General features: G+C 45.7%; 1 protein-coding gene across 1 annotated transcript in view; it reads left to right on the top strand.

The window, feature by feature from the left end:
- LOC122803818 (protein FAM98B-like) overlaps window positions 1–10787 on the top strand; it is a 631752-nt gene that overhangs the window by 174670 nt on the left and 446295 nt on the right. Inside the window, exon 2 of the mRNA XM_044073503.1 lies at window positions 5748–5896. Coding sequence (XP_043929438.1) covers window positions 5748–5896 — 149 coding nt within the window. The remainder of the gene's footprint in view (window positions 1–5747; window positions 5897–10787) is intronic.

Raw genomic sequence — 10787 nt, 5'->3', positions numbered from 1 at the left:
AGTCCGTGGCCTTGTCACTGTTGACCCGCTCAGGCGCTTTATCTGTACACCGATCCAGATGGGGGTCTTGCCAGCCCTCCTCCCTCTGGAGGGGGAAGCTTGCTTCCTTATTTTCAACCCATTTCTCTTTTCCCAATCCTACCTTAGGCTTCCGAATTCTCTGATCCGAGGTTGGCCTTGGTCAGGGGGTCGGCGCATACTGTTCTTGCGTCCTCAATGCTGACAGCTGCCCTAGAGCATCTCAGATCCAACCAGTTCGGATCCGAGCCACACTCTGAGCCGGAGCCTGGGTGTCAGACCTGAGGGAGTGGAACCTTTTTCCACTGGCTCTGACGTTGTTGGGCCAGGTTCCCTCTCTTGGAGCTCCGTCCACTTTCTGTCCAGCTCAGATTATCACGTCAGACCCGGGGAGACAGGCCTCCTTATTAGCTTCCCAAGTGGTCTGCTCTCCTTCGGCATTTGATGTGGTAGAAAGGGTCCTCTCCATCGGATTGAGACTCCTTGGATTCTGCCCAGACCCCTTCGGCTCTGTTTACGGTCCCCATTGTCTTACCAGCGGGACAGCCCGTGCTCGAAGAGCACCAGACAGTTCCCCTAGAGGAACAAATGGCTTGCGAGCGCTCCTCAAAGCCCCATTGGAGATGTACTTCGTAAGCACACGTGCAAAAGGAGGCACTTTGAGTCCCCTCAGTCCCTAACAGAGGACACAGATTTAGATGATGGGGAGGGCTTCCCAAGATCACCTCCCGACATTGTCTCCTTTGGAGACATCATGGCGATCCTGCGCCAGCAGGGAGGTTGGTTTGCCTCCAAGCCCTCCTTTGAGTCTGTGTTTCTGGAGGCTTTTGGCACTCTCCCGTCTACTTCTTGGGTGTCCTCTCCCACGGATCCTTTAGTGGATTTGATCACCTCGCGTGCATGGAAGGAACCAGATACCGTGGAGCTGATCCCCAAGTGCCCAGATAAGGTTTTAAGTCCCCCCATTGACAGATCTTCCTGGAACAGGGGCTCCCCTGTGGATGCCGTGGTGGTAGCAACAGCCACGAAGAGGGAACCATCTCAGGAAAATTCCTCGGTCCACCCTCCTGACAGTCACGGATGATGGATCACCTAGGGAAGCGGGTGTATGCTTCAGCTACCTTTTCGATCAGGCTGCTGAATTACTTGGCTCTTGTCACGAGACTCCAGCACGACCTAGTGAAGGAGCTGGAGGAGTCTCCACCCAATTCCATGCCGCAGGAGGACAAGGCTTTGTTCTCCGTGAAAATGGCCACTTTGAAAGCGGTATCACATATGTCCATACGATTCCTCTCCCATGCTATGGAAGGAGTGGCTAGGGCAGCTGGGTCTGGCATATCCATGAGGCTTAAAGCCTGGCTCAGGTTGTGCCAATTTACCGAACCCTTTAAGGCATCCTTTGCCAATGCCCCTTTTGACAACTCTATTCTTCGGTAAGACCGTCAAGGAGACATTAGTCCAGAGTGAGAAAGACGGGAAGACACTGTCGGCTATCGGGATCTGCTTCTCAAACCCTCAAAGGTCCTTTTCCCGGAACCAGAGAGGGCAAAAGAAGATGTGTTTCCGGAAGTCTCAGTAGTCCTGGGACACTCAGGGCTCTTAGTAACCACAAATCTAACCACGGAATACTGGAGCAGCCCAAACACTGCAACTCGCACAATTCAACAAATTCACTTACACATTTATTATACTTAGACAAGTTAACCTAGGTTTCGTCCTACATTCGTGGATTTTTGGAGTTGACACTCAGGGCTCTTCTTCCCCTAGAGGCAGAGGGGGACAGAATGGATGCCTGCCTAAAAGCCGAGGCAGTCCGCGAAACTTCAGGTGTCTGACAGACCCGGGCAGCAACCCTGAGGTGTTGCCCGGCTGCTCTACTCTGGAGGCAGTCTGGGGACAATTGTCCTTGCACCCGGCAGCATGGGAGTCCATAACAGACAGCTAGGTGCTTCAAATCATATCCAGAGGATATTCTACTCCTTCGTGGGCTCCCCCATATCTCCCAGACACTTCCCGGACGTTCCACCCACACAAAGGGAGGCAGCAGCACAGGAAATTTCCAAGATGCTAGGAAAACAAAGCCATCGAAACCATCCCCCCAGATCAGTCTGGCTTGGGCTTCTACTCCAGGTTCTTTTTGGTGCTAAAGTAAACTGGGGACTTGAGGCCCATTCTGGACCTCTCTACCCTGGACGTGTCAGTTGACAAAGAAAAGTTCAGGATGGTCACACTGCAGTCAATCATGCTGTACCTGCAAGAGAGCGACTAGATGTGCTCGTTAGATCTCCAGGATGCTTACTATCGCATAAAAATGCACAGGAGTTCCAGGAGGTTCCTCCGCTTCCGGCTAGGGGCCAATCATTATTAATTTCGAGCCCTACCCTTTGGTCTCACCACAGCCCCCAGGGTGTTTTTCGAGCCCTACCCTTTGGTCTCACCACAGCCCCCAGGGTGTTTGTCAAAGTGATGGCGGTTGTAGCGGCTCACCTGAGGCTTCAGGGGATTCAGGTCTATCCCATACCTGGACAATTGGCTTCTCACTGCTTCCACCAGGCGTCTACTTTCCCAAATCAGGGATTACTTTGACACTTGCCCGGAGTTTGAGTATCACAGTCAACACATCCAAATCTGTACTAGAGCCTGTACAGGTGATAGTCTACATTGGTGCCAGGATAGACGCACTCCAGTGCAAAGTGTTCCTGACCTCGGAGTGAGTTCAAAACCGTAGGATGCATGTCTCCCTGATTTACCGTTCTCACCTCCTGACAGCAGAATCAGTGTTGAGGGCCCTAGGCTTGACGGCCGACCATAACTCCTCTTCCGTGTGCTTGGCTACACATGCGGATTCTTCAGTGGATTCTAGCGGTTCAGTGGTCCCTGTTGGATTTAAAACCTATCCTATCCATTTAAGTTAAGTGTGTCAGTCCACCCTCATATGGTGGATATGCTCTCCGGACATTTTGGAGGAATGACCCTTTGTTCCAGCCCCGGCCCAAACCACAGTGACCACAGATGCCTCCCAACTTGGGTGGGTGGGGCATTGTTCGGGCAGGACAGTCCAAGGCCTGTGGGTCCCCCATATAGACCAACTTACATATCAATGTCCTAGAGATGAGGGTGGTCCTTCTAGCATTGCAAGCCCTTCATGCCTTTCTTCCTCTGGGGACGATTGCCGTTCAGTCAGACAAAATGTCAGTAGTCTGGTATATCAACAAACAGGAAGGGACCAGGTCTTACCCCTTTGTCGCGAGGCCATGAGAGTGTGGGAATGGGCAATCTCCACCGGTCGCTTTCTCATCGCAACACATATTCTGGGATGGTCCAACATTCTAGCGGACAGGGTAGGTCGGACCATTCTGATGCCTTACGAGTGGTCTCTGAATCTGTCAGTAGCGGAACAGATCTTCAAAGAGTGGGGTCAACCTTGCTGCGATCTCTTTGAATCTCCTTCCAATGTGAAATGCAGCAGATTTTTTGCTCTGAACCCCCCCCACCGGGGGAGTCCCCCAGAGATGCTTTAGTTCATGCTTGGCCTCCCGTTCTTCTGTATGCTTACCTGCCAGTTCCTCTCATCCCAAGGTTTCTGCAGAAAGCTTGACTACTGGGGAGCAAGGTGATCCTCATTGCCCCATTCTGGCCTCACCAGGTATGGTTTCCCTTCCTTTGGTCTCGCCTTCTGGCTCCACCTTGGATCCTAGATCCCATTCAGGATGTGATTTCACACCCATCGGGGTGCCTCATCCAAGTCTGGACAGCCTGAAGCTCATGGTTTGGCTGCTCCAATTCCTGTGATTGCTAGGACTCCCGGATTTTCCTCCTCAGTTAAGTCTGTTTTGGTAGCTGCTCATAAGTCTTCAGCTAGGAAGGTTTATTGCAGCAAGTGGAAACTTTTTTCTTTTTGGGCCTCTGAGGAATTTAAATGCTTTCACGGCTCCTATTTCTGCTATTCTTGATTTCCTGGCTGATGTTTTCCAGCATGGAGCCAGTTCTTTTACTGTCAAAGTTCAGTTGGCTGCCATTTCTCATTTTCATGTGGGTGAGAATTCTGCATCCTTGGCGTCTTCTGGACTGTGTGAAGCCTTTATTAAAGGCACGTTTTTGCTAGCCCCCCCCCCCCTGGTCAAAGATCCTGCCCCCCTGTGGGACCTTACTATGGTTCTCCAAGCTCTGGTCATCCCACCTTTCGAGCCTGCCGCTACTGCAGATCTAAAATTTGTCGTGGAAAACTGCTTTTCTGGTCACTATTACCTCTGCTAGAAGGGTTTCGGAATTACAGGCCTTGTCCATAGAATTTCTGTACATGATTTTTCATAAAGATGGTTTCCCTTCACACCAACCCATCTTTTCTTCCTAAGGTGACGTCACCAGTTAATTTCAATTGGACTATAAATTTTCCCGAGTTCTTTCCCAATTTTACCAGCAGGATGGAATACAAGCTACACATGTTGGATGTTCATAGACAGTTAATTCTATTTGCACAGGACAAAAACATTTCGTAAATCTGATCAATTGTTTTGTTCTGTAGACCCTTTTTGGGCAATCCTATTTCTAAGGTCCACTGTAGCTAGATGTATTTCTTCATGCATCCTGCAGGTCTATAAGGACAGAGGCATGTCTCCTCTAGGTCAGGTTAAAGCTCATGCCACTAGGTCCATGGCTATGTCTGCAATTTTCTGGTGTAGGGTGTCTTTGGATGACATTTGCTCTGCAGCTACTTGGTCATCTCATACGTTTAGTTCTCCTTGCAAATTGGATTTGACTTCTAAAAGGAGAGCATCCTTTGGCTCCGTGGTGCTCTGTAATATCCTTCCATGAGGGCCTCCCGGGAGTTTAGTAGCTGGGGACTCTGTCCCACAGGTTGAAGACCAGATGAAGTAAACTACTTCAGATAAAGAGGTTATGTACTCACCATAACATTCCATTTGAGTAGTCGTACATAATTTGTCTTCAGTCGTCCCTCCCTCCAGACCTTGGCGCATGTTCAGCCTACGGGCTGCAGTGTAGGTCACAAGTATTTTATCAGGCCTGGTTATAAGTATAAGTTCTACAAACTCGATCTGGGGATGGAAGGCAGTGGAGGTGTATTATGGGTAAGGGGAGGAGTCTGGAGCTCTGAGCTGATGATAGTAATATTTGCTGGTCTGGATCCGTATCCCACAGGTTGAAGACAAATCAAGTGCAACTACTCAGATGGAACATTATAGTGAGTACATAACTTATTTTTTGTCATAATTGAAGTCTTTACTGAGACCACTGTTAAGATCCATGGTACTCATCATATGGTTTCTCAGGAGGATTAGCTAGAGTCTGTTGATTACGGAGGATGGACCGCCTATTAAGTTTCCAAGTTGTGTTTTTATGATTTTTCTCCAGCATGCTCTTTCCTCTGTCATTCACTAGTGTTTATCTGGCCTGGAGAATTCCATTTCTTCTCGCCACTGTGTTCTTCTATAAGAAGATATGTAACGACTAATGTGCATAATGCTGGAGATGGGGAGGTGTTTCTGTTAACCTGGGAAAGTTTTATGTGCCAATCAGCTGTAATGTAATGTCCCAGTGCTTAATTTTCATTTTTTTCTGTACATGCAAGTTTTTTTTTGTGAAAATACAAGGGTTTGTTGTGATATAAGTAAATATTTCAGTAAAGTTGAAAGTGCACGTGACGCTGATTTTCTTACCGGCATTAAAAGGGTTTTGTTTTTTTTTTGTTTGTTTTTTTTAATTTTCAGATACAAGGGCCCTCTACTGGAGGAAGAAGCTTTGCTGAAAGCAGCAGAAAGTGGAGCATCATCTACAGCCTTCACTGAACTTTGTGTGTGGCTAGCTGCACAGCTCAAACAACTGGGCAAGCTGGAAGAGGGCATTGTTTCAACAGCTGGTAATTTTTTCAGGCGAAAGAAAGCCACATTTTTTTGTTAAAAATGAAATAGCATTATACTGGGAGGAATTTACATTCTGCAGGGCACTGTGATTTCCGAGAGTCACTAAAGCTTCACATGTGCAGTGAATTAGCATTGAGGCAAAAGGCATGTGTCCTTTTTTTTTTTTCATCCTATATTTTCATGTATGTGTTAGTATAGATTAGAAGGACTGAATAATTCAGGTGTTTGGTTTGTAATTAGTCTTAATATCTCATAATATTCTGATACAGTATTTCTCAGTTTACACCTGTTGAAGTCTTTGAAAAGTTGATTTATTTTCTGGTAGGTTGAAAATATTTCTGACTCATTAGACTACATCTTTCTTATTCTAAATTTTGTTTGCTTTTTACTTCTACATAGGTCCACCTATTTCTTATCAGTTGAGGGTGTGCAGATAACTTAAAGATGAAATGCTGATAGTGGGTAGTTTGTATACATATAGGATCATAGATGTGTACTAGGCTAATGGTCCTGGAGCCTTTACAAGCCTAGCCCATAGGATTTCCCTGGCATGGTGCCACCCAACCTTAGTTCCTAGGGTCTCAGTTGAGGAGAGCCACTGGAGTGATCCCTGGCATGAATTTTCTATTTCCCATCCATTCATCGAAATTTCTCTTGAGGGCCAGTGAGGTGCTATGCTTGACATGTATGGGAAGTCTATTCCATAGCATGGGCAGTCGCTGGGTTATGAGCCTGTCCCTCCAGCATGTATGGGAAGTCTATTCCATAGCATGGGCAGTCGCTGGGTTATGAGCCTGTCCCTCCAGCATGTTCTGTTGATTGTGGTAATGAGGTTTAGGTCTCCTGGAGCTTGTGGTGTGGAGCGATTGGGATTTCTTAGATGTAGTATTTCTAACAGAGCTGGGTCAGACATGGCTTTGTAAGTCAAGCAGAGATTGCCTCCAAGTAGATGTTATGAGACAGAGAATAGTTGGGAGTTTGTCTGTCCATAATAAGACAAGTGTTTAAGGCCTAGGATCCTCTTTGTGAGGTACTTTTGCGGCCTCTCCAGTTGTAGCAGGTGTCTAGTGAGGTACATGCCAAATGGGGCATTGTACTCTGTTTGACCTAATGAGGGAAGAGTAGAGGGGAGACAATGATCTCTTTCTTCCTGGATGCAAAACCCTTAGTAATGATATGTGCCACATAGAAGGACTTTCTGACCACAGTGGCAACGTGGTGGTCTAAAGAGAGGTTGCTGTCAGCCTGTGCGCCCAGACCTCTTATAATGCCTTCTGTGTTCAGTGGATTACCATCAATGTGATAATTCAAGGGAACCGGGTTTTTCCCAAAGGGGATGAAAACACATTTTTTGGCTTTGAGCTTAAGGCCATGGTTCTGACACCAGTCGTTGGTCTCATTGAGGCCTTTCTGCAAGATGTCAGCATCACTTGAATTAATAGCTCCCAACTTGCAATCATCTGCAAACTTTGTCAGCCAGAGTCCCTTCATGTTGGCCTGGACTTCAGAGAAGTAGGTACCAAATAGGAGAGGACCCAGGACTGAACCCTGTGGGACTCGACTTGTGACTGGTCGGCAGTCTGACTTCGAGTCAGCTGCTTACACACTGTAGGTTCTATCTGTGAGCCGGTTTGCAACCCACCTAGTGATATAGGGGTTGATGCCTAGCTTAGTAAGTTTTTCTGTGATTCCCGAGTGGGGAATGGTATCAAAGGTCTTGGCCAGATCAAGTTAGGCTGTGTATGAACCACCTTACCTTCATCCACAGCTCCGGTGAACTGACTCAAATAAGTCGACCAAGTTGAGCAGGCATGATCTACCTTTCACAAAACCAAACTGTGTAGGATCCAGAGTTTGGAAATTCCCTATACCCTTGTTTATTAGGTCCATGATGATGCGTTCCATAGCTTTGCATATCAGACTTGACAGACTAATGGGGTGATAATGGTCTGTAGTCGCTCCTCCTATGGCTTTCTTCTTTCTGTTGTCATTTGTTTTCATACCAGTTCTGTGTAGAGTTCATGTACTCTCATTAGGTTAAGTGTAATGCCAAAAAAAGATGACCCGTGGACTGCTGAATTGACATAGCTGTTGCAGCTATAAACAGTTAACTGCTACAGGACTCTCTCTCTCCCTCCATCCTTCCTTTTCTGTCCATTGGTTCCAGGTGTCTTTAATTTCCACTTCACTGGCTTGCACTCTGCCATTTAATAGTGGCATTGGTTTCTCTACAGTAGTTTTCTCATATGTCACCCTTGAATCCTCTACATTCTGGATGTTAACCTTTTATCGCCCTCTTGTTGGCTCCCTTCTGAAGTTTCATACATTCCATCATCCTTTCTAAGAATGCAGTGCGAGTACTATAACCCCCAATTTTGATTTTCCTCAACCAGTTGTCTTTCTTTTCTCCTTGCACTTCTGTGTCCAGAGTCGGACCCTGTATGCCCTTGACTCATATTAAATTGATTTAAATATACCATCTTTTGTCATTTTACACTTAAGATTTCATAGTATAAATACTTTGCCTGCTTCTTTGCTGCCATTTTATTTCTTCTCTTTTTCTTGCTACTAATGCCTTTTCCCTCTGAATATATGGATTCACTTTAGAAGCTTGAAAGCCCATAACATTGAAATTCAAAACATTGAGACCAAAAGCTTGAAAATTCAAAACATTGAATCCCATAACATTGAAAATACATAGTAAATCAACATTTCATATATTCCAACACAACTACATGCTGACTCAAATAAAAAACACACCATATTACACTTCTCCAACTTGTAAGCAGGGGGAAAAGCCCCCCAGCACCCCCCATACCCCCTGCTACTTAAATGTATCAATTCCGAGATCGTACTACAGAGAACAAATGGCAAACGTAGCATTCTGCCATTCTTGACTGCATGTTTAAATTGTAAAAAAACTATCCTTCACCTTCTCTTAGAAACACTACTTCACTGTTAAAACATTGCACATTACTATACATCTCTCCGATACTTACCAGGGTTTCGTAGGTAACCTCAGTCATATTCCCTTCTTACTTGCTATACAACAACATAACACATCTTAGTGTAGTGCAATCTCAGAGTTGATATATTTAAGTAGCAGGGGGTGTTGGGGGCACAGCCCCCACATGGGGGGTGCAGGGGTGCTTGCCCCCCCCCCCGTGCTTATAGTTGAAGTGTAATATGGTTTGTTTTTTATTTGTTTCAGTATGTAGTTGTGCTGGAATATAGTACATGTTGCTTTCCTAACTTTTTCCAATGTTATGGGATTCAGTGTGAATTTTCAGTGTTTTAAATTTTCAAGCTTTTGGTCTCAATGTTTTGAATTTCAGTGTTATGGGCTTTCAAGCTTCTAAAATGAATCTGAATATATGAGTGTGTGTGTGTGTGTGTGTGTGTATATATATATATATATATATATATATATATATATATATATAGACCAGCTATCTGGAATTTTGTATCTCCTGATACTAAACTCTAATACCCGATATCTCTGAGCCAAGCATAAATGAGGGTGATTAGAGACAGAAAAGAAGCGGTCCTTTTACAGAAAGTAAACTCGCACAAATCCCATTATATGTCAATGGCATGGGAATTCACAGTTACTTCCTTATGTCTGGCATGAGTCATACAACTCATTATGGAAAAGGGAAAGGGTTGAGGGAGAACTAGATCATGCTGATGCATCAAACCCCATTGGTCGTCATGTTGAAGGGCTAAAATTACAAATGAAGCACTTAGCATGATTTTGAGGTGTTAAAATAGGTCAGGAAACAGAGTGAAAAAAGTTTTTTTTTTTTTTTTTTTTTTAGTTTTAGGATGGAGTTTTCCTTTAAGAACATGGACCTTTCTGACCACTTGGAAGGGTCCTCCCCAAGCTGCCTTTAGCTTGTTTTGAACGACAGGAATGATCACCATAACCTGCTGCCCCACAGCATACTGTCTAGCTCAAGTATTCGTGTCATACTAGACTTTTTCTGCTGTTGCTTCTGCCAGGTTCTCCTGGCCAAGAGTTCCCTGAGCCTTGTCCTGATGTTTAGAACATATGCCACAACAGACCTCCTTGTGGGATTCACCCTCACCCTCCCACTCATCATGAATCAAATCTAGAAGTCCCCTCATCCTGTGCCCATACAGCAACTCAAAGGGTGAAAAACCTGTGGGTTCCTGGGGTACCTCTCTGTAAGCAAACAATAGATGGGGCAAATATTTGCTCCACTCAATTTTAAACTGGTCTGCAAATGCCTGTAGCATGGTCTTCAGTGTAGAGTTTAACCTCTCAACAGACCATTAGTTTGGGAATAGTAGGGGGTGGTCTTGAGGTGCTTCACCCTACAGTGCTTCCACAGACGAGCCAGCAGGTCTGACATGAAATTGGCACCTCTGTCTGTCAGTATTTCGTTTGGGAAACCTACCCTGCTGAAAATCTCTAACAAAGCATTTTCCACCTTTTCTGCCTCGGTGAAGGGCAGTGCCATTTCCTCAGGGTATCTGGTAGCATAATCTGTTACCACTAGGATATACTTCCCTGTGTAACGAGGCCCCACAATATCCATAGCTACCCTCTGAAATGGCTCCTCAATCACAGGCAAAGGCATCAAAGGAGCTTTGACCTTGTCCCCTACCTTGGCTACCTTTTAGCACTGCTCACAGGTCCTGCAGTACCTTGTTACATCTCTGGAAACTCCAGGCCAATAAAAGTTCTGAATAATGCATCTCTTTGTGCGTTTTATGCCCATATGACATGCAAAGGGAATATAATGGGCTGTGGCTAGAAGTGTCAGATGATAGGCTTTGGGCACTACCAACTGCTGTATTCTCTCGCCCTCTGGCCCTCTCGCAGGGGTCCACGCTCTATACAGTAACCCTTTGTCCCAGTGT

The sequence above is a fragment of the Protopterus annectens genome, chromosome 6.part0 (genome assembly GCF_019279795.1).
Source record: "Protopterus annectens isolate FY-2018-M chromosome 6.part0, PAN1.0, whole genome shotgun sequence".
NCBI classification, from domain to species: Eukaryota; Metazoa; Chordata; order Ceratodontiformes; family Protopteridae; genus Protopterus; species Protopterus annectens.
The sequence above is the reverse complement of the archived record's forward strand: the minus strand, read 5'-3'. Positions and strand labels throughout refer to the sequence as shown.